This window comes from Ipomoea nil, unplaced genomic scaffold, assembly GCF_001879475.1.
Source record: "Ipomoea nil cultivar Tokyo-kokei standard unplaced genomic scaffold, Asagao_1.1 scaffold2761, whole genome shotgun sequence".
Classification (NCBI taxonomy): domain Eukaryota; kingdom Viridiplantae; phylum Streptophyta; class Magnoliopsida; order Solanales; family Convolvulaceae; genus Ipomoea; species Ipomoea nil.
This window is the reverse complement of record NW_017619189.1, coordinates 2,404,057-2,422,557: the sequence shown is the minus strand read 5'-3', so window position 1 is coordinate 2,422,557 and position 18,501 is coordinate 2,404,057. Positions and strand designations below refer to the sequence as shown.

The 18,501-nt window shown below is 39.0% G+C and overlaps 2 protein-coding genes across 2 annotated transcripts; one reads left to right on the top strand and one right to left on the bottom strand.

Annotated features, from left to right (window-relative positions):
- Positions 1-2,248: 2,248 nt before the first annotated feature.
- On the bottom strand, positions 2,249-4,789 carry LOC109157000 (uncharacterized protein At5g39865-like). The gene is made up of 2 exons (XM_019304886.1): positions 3,544-4,789; positions 2,249-2,494 (listed from the first exon to the last, which is right to left on the bottom strand). Exon 1 carries the CDS (start codon positions 4,684-4,686, stop codon positions 3,595-3,597), a length of 1,092 nt encoding a protein of 363 aa, XP_019160431.1. The 5' UTR covers positions 4,687-4,789; the 3' UTR covers positions 2,249-2,494; positions 3,544-3,594.
- Positions 4,790-14,808: 10,019 nt separating this feature from the next.
- LOC109157137 (snurportin-1) lies at positions 14,809-17,531 on the top strand. The gene is made up of 7 exons (XM_019305035.1): positions 14,809-15,336; positions 15,578-15,758; positions 15,859-16,109; positions 16,368-16,482; positions 16,565-16,657; positions 17,003-17,146; positions 17,233-17,531. The coding sequence occupies exons 1-7, from the start codon at positions 14,960-14,962 to the stop codon at positions 17,347-17,349; spliced, it is 1,278 nt and encodes a 425-aa protein (XP_019160580.1). The 5' UTR covers positions 14,809-14,959; the 3' UTR covers positions 17,350-17,531.
- The last annotated feature ends 970 nt before the right edge of the window (positions 17,532-18,501 follow it).

The following is an 18,501-nucleotide window of genomic DNA, read 5'->3' as shown; positions in this document are numbered from 1 at the left end:
TTGTGCACAGTGGAATTTAAAGATGTGTGAGATTGTGTATAGTGTAAATCACGGGTAGATCATGCATGCAATAATAAATAAAATAAAGCAATAATGAACACATGAATTTATTGTGGTTCGAAGGTGTATGTAATCCTTCTACTCCACTCTACTTCTATCTTTAGGAGAAATTCACTATATCCACCACTCCTTGGTTACAAGATACAATGAATTTTTTGATCTAGTGCTTTGATCACCAAACCCACACTAATCACACCAAACCAGTGCCTTCAGCACTGCAACCAGGATTTCACAACTCCGTGCTACTATCCTCTATCTACACTTCGGTAGAGAAACCACTTGTTTGAAAAACAAGATTTTTCTTTGCTTCCAACTTTAAGACTTCTTAATGGATTCTTCAATGAATAGCTAAGTCTCTCTTTTTAAGATGAAGATTTTGCACTATAGATTTTTCACTTAAATTTTTCGTATATAGAACTTGTTCATTTGCATAAAATCGATACTTGACTTCTTCATATTTTCATCTTTATATAGATGTTTGAGAATTTGTCCGGTGAAAAAAAAGACAATCTCAAATTTGAATTCTTGTCAACTGGTCTCGTAGCCTTTTCAGTCTAAACGAGAACTTTATAGACTTTATCTCACTTTTAATGTTCTGTGCAGTGAGACATTAAAAATGTTTAGTAGCAATCTGATCTTCAAGTCCACACAAATTAATCTTCATGCAACATAGTCTGATGAAGTTCACGCCACCTTGGTAAATTAATCTTCAATATTTGCTCCAACCTTGCCTCTTTCTAATTTGGACTAGTCTCAAACCTCATCTCCTTCTATAAATAGCTTGAGCTCAAATTCCACATTTTTTTAATTTAATCTCAAATTCCACATTTTTTTTTAATTCCTCATCTCTTGATTTAGGGGGTGTATTTTTAAAGTTCATAAAAATCTTTAAAACTCTATGAAAGTCATGATTGAATACACACCCCTAAGAAGACTCTACCTATTTAAACTAATCATGATCGTGCCAGGTAGAATCTTTAGAGTTCCATGATCAATTCTCATCAACACCCATAAATAATAATATTATTAAATTTAAATAAGCGATAATAATATTACAATTTTAGACATTATTAAGTCTTCAACATTGCCAAAAGAGTCATAGTTTTTTAACTTCTATCTGCACATTTATAATGCAGAGTCAAAAGAATGAAGATACACTAGTCAGGGGAAGAGGCATTTTAGCTGTGTAAAGCCTTGAAGACTATGCATTGGAGCAACAGTAGAGATTTCTGAAGTAGATCATTTAAAAGCCAGCAAAAATGATATTAACACACACACACACACACACACACACACATATATATATATATATATATTTATTTATTTATTTATTTATTTATTTATAAAGATATATCATATAACATATATCTTACATGTATCAAAAATTTTTATCATACCTTTTCACTCTAATACCAAATGATACTATATATATGTGTGTGGGCACGCGCACACGCATATCATTTGGTATCAGAGCCTGTCAAACTTCTAATCTCAAAATATTTCTCGTAATGAGATATGATAATGAATTTCAATATTATATATCTAGTCCCAAATCAGATGAAAAAATAGAGCACAATTATTGACAAATTATAATGTACACACATTTGAAAGTTTAAAATCTTTGAAGCTTTGTTGATCCTAGTCTACCAGATAGAGCTAATTCAATTGCTATACGGCAAGATCAATTAGTCTTGGACGGATTCACCAAAGTGTTGATTACTCTATTTTTGGACAATTAATTGGTGCTGAATCAACGAAGCAGACTTGGACATCTTAAATGTGTCGCAAAAAGGAGTTGACTAGGCACAGAAGTCCAAGTTACAAACGTTGAGAAAGTTGTACAATCGGTGTAAGATGACCTTTACAGAAAATGTATTTCTACAATCTTATTGATATGTTGAATAAGATGATATTATTCAGAGACACCATTGAAGATGGTACAGTGGTTGAAAAAGTTTTTTGAACTGTGCTGATGAAATATGACAATGTGATAGCTTCAATAACAAAGTCAGCAGATACCGAGCTCTTATTAGTTGTATAGCTAAAATGGATGATGCAAAACTCTAATACCAAATGCAAGATATATTTAATATTATATATATTACAAAAAGAAATTGAGGAAATGGATGTGTTGTTCAAGATGACTAAAACATCTATAGTTAGTATTGCAGACAAAAGAAAGTTTTGCCAATAGAAACATTAATATTTTACTAATTCTTTTTTAAGTCTAAGTAATTTACATATGGAGTATTGTCTATTGATAGTTTGATACATTAAAGAAAATAATTTCTGGCTAAGTCCTTTCCCTTCCTACAGTTGAAACTGCTCTTCAACATCAAAGGATGAGGGTAAAATGCTAAATCCCATTCTTTGAAGTACTCTCAAGTTGTAAAATGCAAAGTCCATTTTCTATGCTCCAAAGTACAACAGAGCCCTGACATCATAAAATTGCAATATTATAAGCATAATTGCATAGAACACAACTACATAAGATAGAATATTAAGTAATGTTAACTTGAATAGCAAAAACTTGAACATTTAGAATCATTGTATTTAAGTAAGTGATATATGCAAAATACAACTACACTTTTGGCACAAAAATATAAAGTTTAATTTTTAATTGAAATGAAACACATTCTTCAATTATGTCTATCTCTAACTTGGACATTTCAAGATAAAAGTACCAATTCTACTATTTAAACTTGAGTTTATTTTTTTCTTTTTGGAAAAATGGTCAAATAGACCCTTCAACTTTCGGTGAAAAAGCAATTAGTCCTCTAATTTTAAAAAGCTCCAATTACACACTTTAACTCTTTAAAATTATGCAATTAAACCTAATTTATTAGTAACAAACACGTTAAAAGTAAATAAAAATAAAAATAAAAAATTAATTATTTTTGGCTAGGCAAAACGTCGCGGCCTCCGACCTCCTTTTCAATTGGAAGGAGGTGACTTTGCCTCCAGCCTAGATTGTCGATAATTACTGGCTTAAACTAAGAAAGCAGGTGACTTTGCCTCCAGCCTAGATTGCCGATAACTGCTGGCTTAAACCAAAAAAGTCAATAAATGCTCACATTAGGAGTCGAGCTTGTAACCTTGTGGTTATCAAGTTCTTGAGTTTTTCTAAATTGAAGAAGAGTAGCAGGCTGGAATTTTCGATCATAATATGGTTTAAAAATTAAAACCAGTACTAAGCTGCACAAAGTGTGATAATTAATCAACCATAAACAGTTAAACACAGCATCATTGACAATTGAAGGCCTTATGGTGCAGATCTACAAGCAAATAGTATCCCACAACAGGAAGCTTCTCCCTTTGGTTGACTAGACTCTGTCTATTACATTCAAATTGCCCAAAGAGACAATTCAAATCTGGGAACAGTAACCATTCCAATTTAAACAAGAAGCATAAATCTTGAATGGCACAAAAGAGACATTTTCACTAATTAAATTAGCAGTAAAAGAGATGGAGTTTGAAACTGACCAAGCAATCAAGCTGCAATTCTGCAAAACTCATCGCAGATAGATGCATCCTCTAGGTACAAATGGGGCAGAGAACCAAGCCATTTTCGTTGCAATGAGAGCACCTCACCACTACAGTCCTACCATGCTTCTCCTCCATGTCTTCCCTCACCGCCATAACCATCTTACAGCTTCCATTACAGGTAAAGCACGGCAAGAATCGAGCCCCGCCGCAACCTTCACACACATACCCAGCTCTCAATTTAGGCAAACCTTGAAGCAAATCTCCCAACCCACCTTCTTCAGCAATCCTTAGGAGTTCCTCAGCTCCTCCTATGTATCTCCCTTTCACAAACACCCTGGGAGGTATTAGCTCACTGCTATCTTTCTCCTTCATTAGCTCCCTGAGCTCTTCCTTGAACCCTTTGTCCATTGAAATGTCCCTTTCGCAGAGCAGAACCCCAGCGCCCTCAATCACGGATCTAACTGCATTGCAAGCCTCGAAGGTTTTTCTTACGCCCCGCAACGTCGTCGTATATATCACCACCCTGGTTTCCCCATTTGGTGGGCAGAGCTCTTGGAACGCGTCCAGGGAAGTGTGCTTGGAATTGGATGATTTCTTAGCAAGGACGGCTTCGATTAAGCTCGGTGGCTTTAGAACCTCGCCGGAGGAGAGATTAGGGTTTGAATTTTCGTTTTTAAACAAGGGCTGAGAAAACCTGAAGGTATAATCCGCGGTGGAATTGGAAGAGGGTAGAGCGGCAAATCGGAAGCTCTGAGCAGCGCTATTGCTGGCCTGCTGCGCTGAATCGAGGCCGGACATGAGCTCCCAGGAGTTGATAACTTCAGACGGCGGTTCGGAGAGCTTGAGCGGTCGGGGCTCCGAGAGCAACGGGCTAGCAAAGAGCGAGCCAAGACTGAACCGTGTAGGCGGAATGGGCGTAACTGGCGCAGTGGTGCACACCGGAGGAGAAGATGATGATTTCTTCTCCTCCTCCTCCTCCTCGTCGGAGGACGACGCCGGCGCCGGCGCCGGCGGATCGAGTGTCAAGAGGCCATAAGTGGTGGAGGTGAGCGACACAATGTGGTGGCCGAGACCCGCCGAGCCGCCGATCTGCGCGAACTCCTCGTCGCGGCTGAGCAGAGTGGACGAAACGCAACCCATTTTCTTTCCAGTAAATGCGGAGAGTGAGAGAGATGAGTGTGAAGCGGAGAAAGGAAAAAGCTTTGGAATGAGCGATGAAGACGACGACTTTGGACAGCCGAATCTTTTTTTTTTTAATTTAAATTTTGAAATGGAGTTGGGTTTTTAGCGCTCAGAACTTTCTACAGTTTTTTTTTTCTTTTCTTTTCTACAGAGTATAATAATATTTTCAGATTTATCTAATTTAATCATGCTTTATTTTTAACTTTTATAATTATTTTCAAATTTGACACATCATCACTAATTCAATATATTCTTCTTGAATATGATGATGAAAAAGTATATCGCTACCCCTTCAACATTAATCAATTATCATTTTTAATATGATAGACATATTAAAGTACAACGGTAAACATTTATGTTCTGATTGAATTTATCTAAATGCATTGAATGAAGATTCAATGAAGTAAAAAAAAAAAAAATGGTAACAAAGAAACATGCTTAAATGTAGTAAATATAAACTATTATGAAGGTGATGCGCAAAAAATGGAGTTCGATTATTAGTTGAAAATTTAATATTAAAATGTCGGACTAAATATGAAATTAATTCCTTAATAACAATATTTAATATTCCATACATTAATTTTTTAAGTGGTATTCTTTGATTTTTATGTATAAATATATGTTTTTTTAAATATTCATAATTTTGTATAAGGTAATATATATTTTATATTTTTTCAAACTTTTTCAATTCAAAAAATCAATGCTCCTACCACCGAGATTTTATCTTATGACGATTCATTTGAAATTGTAACAAATGTGTCATCAGAGTATATACTAAACTAGTTTTTTTTTTTTTTTTTTTTTTTGAAAATATATACTAAACTAGTTGGTTAGGTATAAATATATGTTATTTCAACTTCTTATTTAAATAATTTTTTATAATAAAGTGATAAATATTTATTAAATTGGATATTTTTACAAAATATTTTACAGTATATCTCAGTGTAGTAAAGAGGAAAGAGGAGTGTGATATAATAATAATATATGTGGTGTACAGTGTACTGCAGTTGGGACTTAAATACTTAATTAGTTGGACAGAATTTAATTAGTTTGTCGTTTTGGTAACACCCACATGATTTGTGTTACAGCTCCGACAAGCCAAGTTATACGTGACATTGCATTATTCATGCTCCGCCCTGTTGGAATACCATGCATGATGCACCAAGCCCCGCGCCGCATTACCTGCTACGATACAAAATTACAAAATGATTAACGCATTGCATAAGTATATTTTTTGGAAAAAAATCAAATACGCTCTTGAATTGTATACAATAGATTAATTAGATTCATAAATTTTTTAAAATATAATTAAAATTTTTGAAATGATCACTTTGATGCATTTAGACTCAATAACTAGTTATATACATGAAATAAACCGGTTAATATGGATTTCGACAAAAATAAAAAGGGGCAACCGATGAACAGTTGTCGATCGCCATTGTCAACGAAGAAGGCGACTATGCCAGTCACCTTCTTCTGCAAGAAGGCGACCCACGTGGGTTGCCTTCCTCTTCAAGAAGGCAATTGGACTAGTCGCCTTCTTTGTCAATCGAAAGAAGGCACCCGGTCCAGTTAATCGGTAATCGACTTGTGGCGGTGATGTTGTTATTGACGGCAGTAAATGACAACCGGTCAACAACGGTAATTTTACCAGTAACATGCTGGTTACCGGTAAATTGGATTTATTTGACCGATTTTAATAAGTTTGAGGGTTTAATTGTACGTGTTAAAAGTTCAAGGGCCTAATTGACATGTTGTATAAAGTTTATGGGTCTATTTGACTATTTTCTCTATATATTTTTAAAAAGTAGAATTATAATGTTTCATCGATACAAATTTCGTGATAAAATCATAAATATATCTTTTAAAAGTACAATTATAATGTTTCATATGGACGTATGTATAGAGTGACGAGGAAAACTCCCAACTATTACTCAACGTCACTTCCGCTGAGAATCGAATTTGTAACCTTATGGTTACAATTTATAAGTCAACAGTATGACCAGCAACTTACAAATCAACAGTTTGACCAACTTAGATGGAATTGACCCATATTATTTTATCAATTGGTAACTTAAGTATAACAATATTTTGTTTATAAAAAAAAAAAAGTATAACAATATTTAATTAAATGAATTATTTCGAATTCAAAGTTTGAAGGTATCTTGTTCTACCCTAATATTTCTCTATTAAAAATGGGCCATTCACTTTAAGTATGATAGCAGTGACTGGAAATTAAGTTTAAAAACAACGTAAGCCTAAGTTGGCTATTAGTAACACACAAATTATTTAAAAATTTGCACCTTATTAACATCATTTTTAAAGTATAACAACATATCAAAATACCCACTTTATAAATTAAAAATTCTTAATTAAACTCCCAAAAAATATTTTAGCATATAATAATAACCAGAGAAGGGAATCTATTTTTAGATATAAAAAAAAAAAAAAAATCATGCCTCTTTTTTTTTTTTTTTTTTGAAACATTTATGCCTCTTATTCTTATGTCATTTTGTCAAACAAGAAAATAGAGAAAACCTTTTCGTCACATAACAATGTTTTCTTTTGCCTCAATTGGATCTTTTTTTTTTTTGAAAGTAAACTGCTGTATATATATATCAATCAAAGCCGAAATAAAGGAAGGAGGGTTATCCTCCCACAACATAGAGTTTGCCTGCGTAGAGGCTGACTGAGCTAACGAATGAGCTAAAATATTTAAAGAACGAGGAATATAAACAACAGAACAGGAAATAAAAAGATTCATCAAATCCCGACATGCTGAAACAGCTAAACCATCATAAGTGCGAAACTCAGTCGCTGAATTACCAAGTGCGTGACATAGATTCGAACAATCTGACCGTAGCTCCACCTTCGTGACTCCACGTTCCCTAAGCCAGGATAGGGCCTCCTTACATGCATACGCCTCCGCCATAAATGGTCCCTGACATAGCGGTAAAGGACCTTTTTGGCTGCCAAAAAATTTCCATTCGCATCCTGGAGTAAAATGCCGTACGCCCCCCTTCGCGTTGTGGCCGAATAAGCTGCGTCAAGGGAGCAGCGAAGCTGCGTCTCGGACTGCCCAGTGATGGCAGTAGTTCGCCGTGTCTCGGACTGCCCACTGACGGCAGTGGCAGCATGAGACGGCTGCTGCCTCTCCATGCGGCTCGTAGCCGAACACCACGCCGACAAAGTAGCCATTGCCCGTTCGAACACAAGCCGTGGTCTACCCACTTTATGCTCCCACACCGCCGTATTCCGTTGCATCCAAATATTGTACATAATGGCCACCATAGAAATAAATTGTTTCGCATCAACATTTCGTAGCAATAATTCAAGCCACACACCAAAGTCATCATCCACCGTACTCTGCACGTCAAAACCCGAAATATTCCACACACATTTAGAAAATTCACATTGTACTAATGAATGTAAAATATTTTCAGAGGTTAGGACACACAAAGGGCATGCTAATGGGACATCTACCCTCCTATTATAAAGGTTCATAGTGGTGGGTAATACTCCTCTCACAGCTCTCCACAAGAAAACTTTCCACTTCGGGGGTACCTTTAGGTTCCAAATTTTATTCCAAGATGTGAAACCATTTGGGGGTACAGAAATGGTTCCCATTAAATTACGATAGGCAGCTTTTACCGTATAAATTCCTTTGGGGTCCCCATGCCAATACCACATATCATCATAGGCCGGACTAATTGGAACAGCCGCAATCTGCTCTGCCTCCACTGCAGGAAATAGCTCATTAAGCAAAGGTATGTCCCAGGTAGCTGATGCCGGATCAATTAACCCAGAAACTTTGACTTCCCCAAGGTGGGGAGGTTTCTCTGACATAATTCTTGGCTCAGATTCACACGACAACCACAGGTCACCCCAAACCAAAGTGGAGTCCCCATTTCCAATCCTCCGCCTAATATTTTGGATAATGAGTCCTTGGGCAGCCATTATACTTCTCCATGGGAAACTTGGATTATTTCCAACTGAGGCATTCAAAAAATCTGACTTTGGGTAATACCTTGCCTTATATATTCTTGCCACGAGAGAATGGGGATCTGTCAAAAATCTCCAGCCCTGCTTACCCAGCATAGCCACATTAAAAGCTCTCAAATCCTTAAAACCTAGGCCCCCATATTTCTTTGGTACACTCATTTTATCCCAGGCGAGCCAATGTATTCCTCCCCCATCCCTCCCATTGCGCCACCAGAATCTATTCATAACACGCTCCAGGTTCTTGCATAGTGAGTCAGGTAACAAAAACACACTCATAGTAAACGTTGGCATTGCCTGTGCCACCGATTTGAGTAGAATTTCTTTACCTGCCCTAGACAAAAGTTTCTTATTCCAGGAGCCAATTCTCTGTCTCACCTTATCCTCCACATAAGCAAACACCGCCCGTTTATTCCTCCCCACAAATGCTGGCAGCCCCAAATATTTTCCAAAATTTTGTGCTTGATGAACCCCAAATTATGGCAGCCACCAAATTTCTTTCAACCTGTGAGTGTTCCTACTAAAGCAAATATTTGACTTATTATAATTAATAGTCTGACCAGAAAGCTTCTCATAATCAGTAAGACACCGTTTAACTGCCTGTGCCTCACCAACATTTGCCTTAAAGAATAGGAGGCTGTCATCCGCAAACAAAAGATGTGAGAGAGCAGGTGCTCCTCTCGCCACCCTTAAACCATGTACATCACCTCTATCCTGAGCCTGTTGTAACAACAATGATAACCCCTCCGCACAGATAAGAAACAAGTATGGGGACAAAGGATCCCCCTGACGGAGCCCGCGAGATGGGGTTAACTGTCCTCCAGACACACCATTAATCATAATATTATACGAAACAGTAGTGACACACTCCATAATTAGATTTACCCATCCCACCTGGAAGCCTAAAGCCAACATCATGTTTCTGAAAAATGCCCATTCCATCTTGTCATAGGCTTTTGCCATATCCAACTTCAAAGCTCCCCACCCCACCTTACCCAACTGCTTCCTATTAAGAAAATGTCCAACCTCGGCAGCTATCAAGATATTATCAGTAATCAACCTGCCAGGAATAAATGCACTCTGCGATACAGAAATAATATCGCCTAAAAGGGGCTTCATACGATTAGCGATTACTTTTGCAATAATCTTATAAACAACATTACTCAAGGCAATCGGGCGTAGATCCGTGACCATCTCAGGAGACTGCGTTTTTGGAATAAGCACAATATTTGATTCATTAAGACCAGTTGGCAAGGACCCCGTATTCAGACACTGAAGCACACAACTAGTCACATCTGGACCAACTATGTCCCAAAACTTCTGATAAAAACCCGGATTCATTCCATCCGGTCCCGGTGCTTTGTCTGGAAACATAGCAAACAACCCATCTTTCACCTCTCCCGGGTCATACGGCCGGTTTAGCCATTCATTATGGGTGTCGGTAACACGAGTAGGGATAGAGGCAAAAAAGTCCACTCCATTACTCACATCGGGGTTAACAGCAAAAATATTATTAAAATAACTCATTACAACTGCTCTCATACCATCACCATCTACCCATCCTCCCAACTCATCTTTAAGTCGTAAAATAGTATTCTTACGCTTTCGGGCAGAAGCATACCTGTGATAGAAGCGAGTGTTTGCATCCGCCCCACGAAGCCAATGCTGCTTCGCCCTTTGTCTCCAGAATACATCCTCCTCCTTCTCCAATCTTACTAACTCAGATTCCAGACGGCGAAAGTCTGCTAACGCCTGGGGGCTCAGACGACCACGGCAATTCAACTGTTGTTTCTTGAGACTAGCGATCCGTTTCCCAAACTTATGGAAACGGTCACCACCCCACTTCTGTAGCTTTACGCCACATCTCTCTACCCGGGCCTGTAGATCCTCCACCCCATGTCCCCATGCCTCTTCCACCACATCCCTACATCCCTCATCCAGCAGCCAGGCCATCTTAAAACGAAAATGTCGCGGACCAACACATAAACCCCCCCCCCCCCCCCCCCCGGCCGTATGTCCAGGAAGAGAGCCGAATGATCCGATCTCCTGGTCAGTACATTATAGACCCGGGCTCCTTCCACCACCCCCGCCACTCATCAGTCGCTACAACTCTATCCAACTTCTCCTCCATCCAATCCTCCGTCTCCTCCCCCTTCTCCCATGTAAACTGATAACCAATCATGGGGATCTGTATCAAGCCGCAGTCCTCAAGTGTTTCACCAAAACCCCTCAACAGCGATTCAGGATGTCTGCAACGTCCCCTCTTCTCATACTGAAAAAGCAAGTCATTGAAATCCCCCAAGACCACCCAAGGCAGCATAGACCGGGAGCTCAAGTGTCTCAAAAGATTCCATGACTCCCCTCTGTCCCCACGATCCGGGAAACCGTAAAAACACGTCATCCTCTAGGGCGCAAAACCATCCATACATACCTCGACATCCACATGGTTACGAGAGTAACCTAGCAGACTCACTGTATCATTCGTTTTCCACAACAGTGCCAATCCTCCACTACGCCCCTATTATCCACATAGAACAACCCCTGGAACCCTAATTTCACCCGCAACCGTTCAGCATGATCTCTAGCAACCTTCGTTTCCATAAGAAAAATAAAATCGAGTTTCTTTCTGGATGCCATATCCACTACTTCCCGAGCTGTTCGTGGATCACCCAAGCCACGACAGTTCCAACTCAAGGTACTCATAAGGATGGGCGGGTCTGGGAACCAGAGCCCGCCATGAACAAGTTTTTTTGAAATATCCGGCATTGCCACATCCTCCCCAACCCTCTCCACCACTCCCTCACCATCCCTCCCCGTGAGATCCTCAGTACCCCTTTCTTCCCTGCGCCTTTTCGGACCACACACCACCCCCTCGCCACTCACCGGTTGGCCCTCCGCCAAAGCCCCCACCGCAACCCCCCCACCCGTAGCACACGGCCTACCTCCCCTCTCGGCCACCTCTTCTCTCTTCCCCCAACAGGAACCAGCCACGAACTGCCCACCGGCCTAGGGCCGCGTGGTAACCCCGCCTTCATCTCCACCCCATACGGATACTGATCCAAAGCGAGGGTCGAATTTCGCGCTTGTAAACAGAACTTGTATGAATGGCCCAGTAAGCCACAGAAGAAGCAAAAAGTGTGCAGCCTTTCATACTTGAATGTCACCCAACACTAAGACTTATCCCGCTTTGCAAATTTCATTCTTCGACGCAACGGTTTAGCCACCGGAATACTAACACGGATCCGGTAGAACGCCTTCCACGGACGATCATCAAACCTCTCATCCCCCTTCAGAAAGCCTCCCAGAAAATTACCAACCTGCTCCTGTATGATCATTGATGTATAACCATCGGGAGTCCATAGATCTGGACCCACATATCAACCGTATCAAGAACCACATCATTCGGCAGCATCCCATCTTCCACCGGTCGACACACCAAGGTATGGTTATCAAAGGACCACGGCCCCTCATCAATCACACGTTGCAAATCTGTCTGATGATAAAAACAAACATAAAAAGATTCGGTTGCAACTCTGAAACCTGCACACCACACACGGGCTGCCATACGAAAGCCAACACCTCCCGCATGAATTCAAGCTTCACCATCTTTCGCGTCAAAAACCTTCCAACAAGAACCCATGTACGGCCCTCCACCCCCACCACCGGCGCAACAACCCCCCCTGCCGGAATCAACATCTCCTCCTCGTCGAGCAAAGAGATACCCGCATACCCTTCTACCAATTCCTCCTCTATCGCCACATGATTCTGTTGTTCCAGACTTCCTTCCCGACGCCGCAAACCTCATTCCGCCAACCCCTCCTCAATCGCCGCATGATTCTGTTGTTCCAGATTTCCTTCCCGGCGCCGCAAACCTCGTTCCGCCAACCCCTCCTCACCACCGCATGATTCTGTCGTTCCATGCGTCCTTCCCGGCGTCACAAACCCGCTGGAGCGGACAAAGACTCGTCGAAAAACCCTGCTGATCAACGTACGAAACCCTAGGCAAACCCTAGTAGGGAATTAGAGAGAAACTCTAGAAAGAAACCCTAGAGAGAGATAAGTACGTAACGAACTTGTTCATCCTTAATCTCTACATTGAAGAAGACATCTTCTTTAAGGATTGAGAGAGAGCAACATTGGTTGTGCCTCAATTGGATCTATTGATACTAAGATTACTTTTTTCCTCAAGAATGACCTTTATTTTGCAATTAAAGGACCGTTCAACAAGAGTGCGAAATTTATCAAAGATGACATAAAGATCAGACTTTAATTTCATAGGGAAGAACCATGTATAATGGGAATAGTCATCCAAAAAGATCACAAAATAACGAAAGCCAGAAGTAGATAAAGTGGGTGCAGGACCCCAAATGTCTGTGTAAATAAGATCTAGGACTTGAGAACTAGAGGAAGCAACACGAGGGAGGGGAAAATGGGCAGATTTGCCTAATTGACACGCATTGCATAAAGAATTATGACAACGAATATTAACACGAGACCCACTAACCAAACAAGAACGAAGTATATGGCTAAGAACACGGTTATGAGGATGACCTAGACGATTGTGCCAAGTGAAAGCCGAGGCACGAGCGGAAAGAAACGCTGACGGAGACGAACTAAGTAATGAAAGTGTGTATAGTCCCCCCGAACTATTGCCCCGAAGAAGTATTTCCTTGGTATTGATATCCTTCACAACAAAAAGGGAGGGGTGAAACTCAAAAAAGACTTTATTATCGGATGCAAACTTCTGAACAGATAATAAAGAATTAGACAAACGTGGAACGTGAAGTATATCAGACAATGTAAATGATCTAGAAGGGGTATTAAAAGAGGCATGACCAACATGACTAATAGATAAACCCATACCGTCACCGACACGTAAAGTGTCATTACCAGTGTATGGTACTTCTCTGATGTAGAAAGGGCAGCGATGTTTGGAGTTGCATGATTTGTGGCTCCAGTGTCCGGAACTCAAGTATGAGAATTTGACGAGGTTTTAGCAACTGAACCATTCTGAAACACCAAATTAGCCTGAGAACCCGGAGCCCCTGAATATTGCCGAAAACAGTTGACTCCCGTGTGACCGAAACTTTTACAAATTTGACACGGATCATTATAGCGCCAAAAATAATTGGCTCCCGTGTGACCAAAACGTTTACAAATTTGACATGGATCATCATAGCGCCAAAAACAATTGACTCCCGTGTGACCAAAACGTTTACAAATTTGACACGGATCATCATAGCGCCAAAAACAATTGACTCCTATGTGGCCGAAACCTTCACAAATTTGACACGGATCATCGAAACCACGTTGCTGACCTCCACGGTAACTAAGGTTGTCACCGCAACGCTGCATCTTCTTGATTTTATGAATCACAAAACCCTAGCTAGGCCAGATGAGAACTGATTGTATTATATTTTCTGAACTTGATTACAATGAGATAAGATGATGTGAATATATACAATAGAGAGTCACAGTGTGATAAGGATAAGAAGTAGAGAGTCACAGTGTGACGAGGATAAGAAGTTCTAAACAGACTCAGATACATAGAGTCCTAATAGAAATGATGGATCACTTTTTTGACTCCTGATTTTTAGAAAGGGCATTAAACTATATTACTTTTATTGATGCCAATTTGTATTTTTGTTAATGGCAATACTTTAGCTACTAAACTGTAAATTTGTATGTTCTATTCTATTTTGTACGTATGTTTGAACTTTGACAGAATTGATGTATTGAAGATTTCTATTTTGTATGTATGTTTGAACTTTGACAGAATTGATGTATTGAAGATTTGTAGTTTTTAGATGAAACATAAAAAAATGAAAGTAAAATCAGTCAATTTGTTTTAGTAAATTAATAAAATTTTGGATGAGTTTATACATAAAAAAACACGAATTGGGTCTTCAACACTGAACACCTTAACCGAAGTCCGTTCAGATTGGTCACCCGTGTACCCGAACCGTTCGAACCCATCCAATGCTCAAGTGCTCAACCATACTGACAGCCCTAAAATGAAATTTTAGAAACCTTAGGGTGCATTTTATATATACTAAATTTTAAGGATCAAAGTGGAATTTATCCAAAACGAAATTTGAAACCTTTTCCCCTTTTGCCGTCGGGCAAAAGTGAGCGGCAGTGTGCCAATTGCCCTTCCGAATTCTTGTCATCTATCCCGGAACCGGAGAGCATTGAACCGGATACCTTGAACTCCGACCGAGGTGAATCAACGATGGGGCAACACGATATTCGCCGTCCGTTCAAGCGTCCGGCGATCACCGACCAACAACGACGCCGCGAGCAATCTCTTCTCCGCCAGGAACAGAACCGCCGCGACGCTCAGCTGCAAGCGCGCCGTTTAGCCTCCACCATCCTCTCCATTCAGTCCGAGCACCACGAGCTTCAATCCCTTTCCGAAGAGCCCGAGCTTGAACCCGGACCCGGACCCGGACCCGAGGAAACTGAACCCGATTATCCATCTCAGAGCGATGGCTATGATATTCGTCAGCTCTCGAGAATCAGAGGAGCCGAAGCTCGCCGCTGGTTCGCTAAACAGCTTATGCTTCCTGAGTGGATGATCGATGTTCCTGATAACCTCAGTACTGACTGGTCAGTTCACCTCATTATCTATTTCGTATTGATTTTCACTTAAGTATGCCTATGTTGCTGCATAATTTCCAATTTCCTTTGATGAATTAGAAAATTTTAGATTCTGCTATTGCTATCCATTTCATTTGCTCAAGTTTATGCAATTACTGAGCATCAGAAAGAAATTTGGTGGGGGTAATAATTTAGGCTTAGAGAACAAAAGAAGTAATTACTAATTTAAAGGATTATATTTTCTCTGCAGGTATGTATCCGCAAGGCCTGCTGGAAAACGATGTTTTGTTGTGTCTTCGAATGGGACAACGATCAGTAGGCTACGGAATGGCTCTCTCTTGCATCGGTTTCCTTCTGCTTTACCAAGCGGCGCCAGGACCAATAATAAATCCGCTCAGTCATATTGCATTCTTGATTGTGTATTTCATGAGGTAACGGTTAAATGTCACATTTCATTGGTTAGTGGTGCGATTACTAATTGTGTGTATTACAATAACTCTAACGTAGCTATGGTTGTCTTTGGAGTGGCAGTTAGATCAAACGTATTATGTGATTGACATGGTTTGTTGGGCGGGGTTTTCGTTATATGAGTGCACTGCTGAGTTCCGATTCTACTGGTTGAACACTAAACTTGCCGAGACGGGGGCTTGTGAGGCTCCCTCGACGTACCATAGATATAGATTTAGTAGCGTTCCAGTCTATGATTGTGTCCAGGAAGGACTTCATTCTGCTTATACAGGGCCCGTGCCATATGTCAAGGATGGACTGCTTTTCTACAATAAGTAAGAATTTTTTTTTCTTTTATTTTAAACCTTTATAAAGTATTCTGCTGCACATTTTCGATGATTTTTACTAGTTACCTGGAATGCTGCACTGCAAACATTTACCTGTAATGGCTTTTCTTTTCATGGGTTGTCCTTAGTAAAGGAGAATCCTTCACTACATAATACTGATATTGACCGACTTTCGGCTAGTATCTTCACATTTAATTGATTGTGAATTAATTCTGACACTATATGTTCTCCGCTTCCCGTCTATAGGCAAGCACACTATCAAACAGGGAATACACCACTTGTGTTGGTTTGGAAGGACACAAATTGTAGCCAGTATGTCATTGATACTGATAATAAAGGAGAAATTCCAACTCAACAACAGGTATGCCGGTATCTTTATATCAAGCTTGATATTGCATTCTCTACTAGGCATTGATTTTTTTATTTTTTTGTTGCTCAATCAGGTAGTTTTGGAGCTATTGGATGATGGGAGACTGGCGACGTCAGATGATCCTCCTGTTATATTTGGATGCTTGAATGCGGAATTCATCCAACAGGTTAGGCCCTGTTTGGTAAAATAGTTAGCCTATCAGTCATTTTTGGCTTATTTGACCACTATTAATTGTTTGACTTGGTTAAAAAATCAATATAAGTGTTTGGTTAATTAACTTTTTGTAACTCCAAAATGCTAAAATTCAAAAAGCTGCTCAAAGCAGCTTTTTCAAATAGCTTTTTGAGAAAAGAAATTATACCAAACAGCTATCAGCTAACATCTAATTTATCAAACACTTTTCTGCAATCAGCTAATGTTATCATATATGTGGTTGAAGAAAAACTTTCTACTATATTCCCTTTGATCTGTTCTTGATCAATTTTCCAATTTTCTTTTCAATTGTCTTCAGACTGGACTACGCTCGGGAGACCTTCTGCGTTTTTCTATTAGCGAAGGTGGATTAGTTTTGGTAGATGGTAAACTGGAGAAGGCTGATTTGCAATACCTTGGCAAACCCAACCGTTCACGTGCCTTCGCTGATAGTTACTCCAAGGTTAGCCGTTAGTCCAATAACGACCTAGACACATGTATATATGCACTGTCCATGGACATTCATTTAGTTCGTTTTTCCTTCTTCAGGTTCTGTTCCAGTATGCAGTTCGACATTCTCCTCTACAAATCGAGCATATTTTTGCATCGATTAGCTCACCTGTTAGTGACGAAAGTGCAAGTCGTGATACAGAGATGACTGGCTGAAAAGTACCACTTGAAACAGAAGCATATTTGGTAAATTCTAAAGACCGTGAAATTGACAATGTGAAGAAACTCTGCAAGGGTATTTGAAAGTTGAAAATCTTGTGTGAAAATTTTCTATTGTTTATAGTCGTCTTTGTTCATAAAGTTATGCGTTAATGGTTATTTATTAGTATTGCATTTTATCTTGATTCTTATAACAATACAAACATTTCAAGGGTAGTGGGAGATTCGAAGTCACACTAGAGATTTAACTTAATAATCTTTTATATAGTTTACCTTTTGAGGGTGTTTGGTAGTTAGAAAAGTTTGAATTTTTCTGAGAATTTAAAAGAGGAAAAATTATTTCCTACGTTTGCTGCAATCTTTTAACTTAGGAAAGTTTGGTGTAGGATTATTTTTTCGGATGATTATTTAATTATGTATTTATTATTTAATAAAAGTTTCTTATAAATATAAGACATTTATTTTTTCCACCATTACGAAAGATAACACTACTTATCAATGAAATTTATCTTTGAACATTTTTTTCTTATGCTTTTTTTTTTTTTGGGAAAATTTTAATTTATGTTCCTTCATAATATGCCAATTATCAATGTCATCATTGAATTATTAATGGTGTAAATGTTGTTTCTCAATTTTTAAAACGGTACATATAATGCCTCCCGTAATGTAAATGTTACCCCTTATTTTTCGAAAAGATACATATATCGCTCTTCCCGTACAGAACGAGAGATATATATACCATTTTAAAAATTGAGAGAAAACATTTACACAACTGATAATTTACGAATGACATTGATAATTGACGGTGTAATATAAATTACAATTTTTTTTCTTTTTAATATCTAGGTAATACCAAATATATTAATTATTTTTTCCTATAAAATACCAAACGCCCTCTTAATACTTTTTGAGAGCTTCCCTTTCAAATCCTTTATGTATCAAAATTAATATTTTATTTCCGTGTCGTACCTTTTTTTTAAAAAAAATAAAAATAAATAAAGAAAACAATAAAAATGGATGAAAAGCTAAGATACGTCTTCTATTAAACACCTAATTTACATATATTCATAAGTAAACTCTCATAAAATACAAAAATTAAACTCGGGAAAAACAAACACAAGAAAGAAGAGCTATAAAACTTGAAATAAT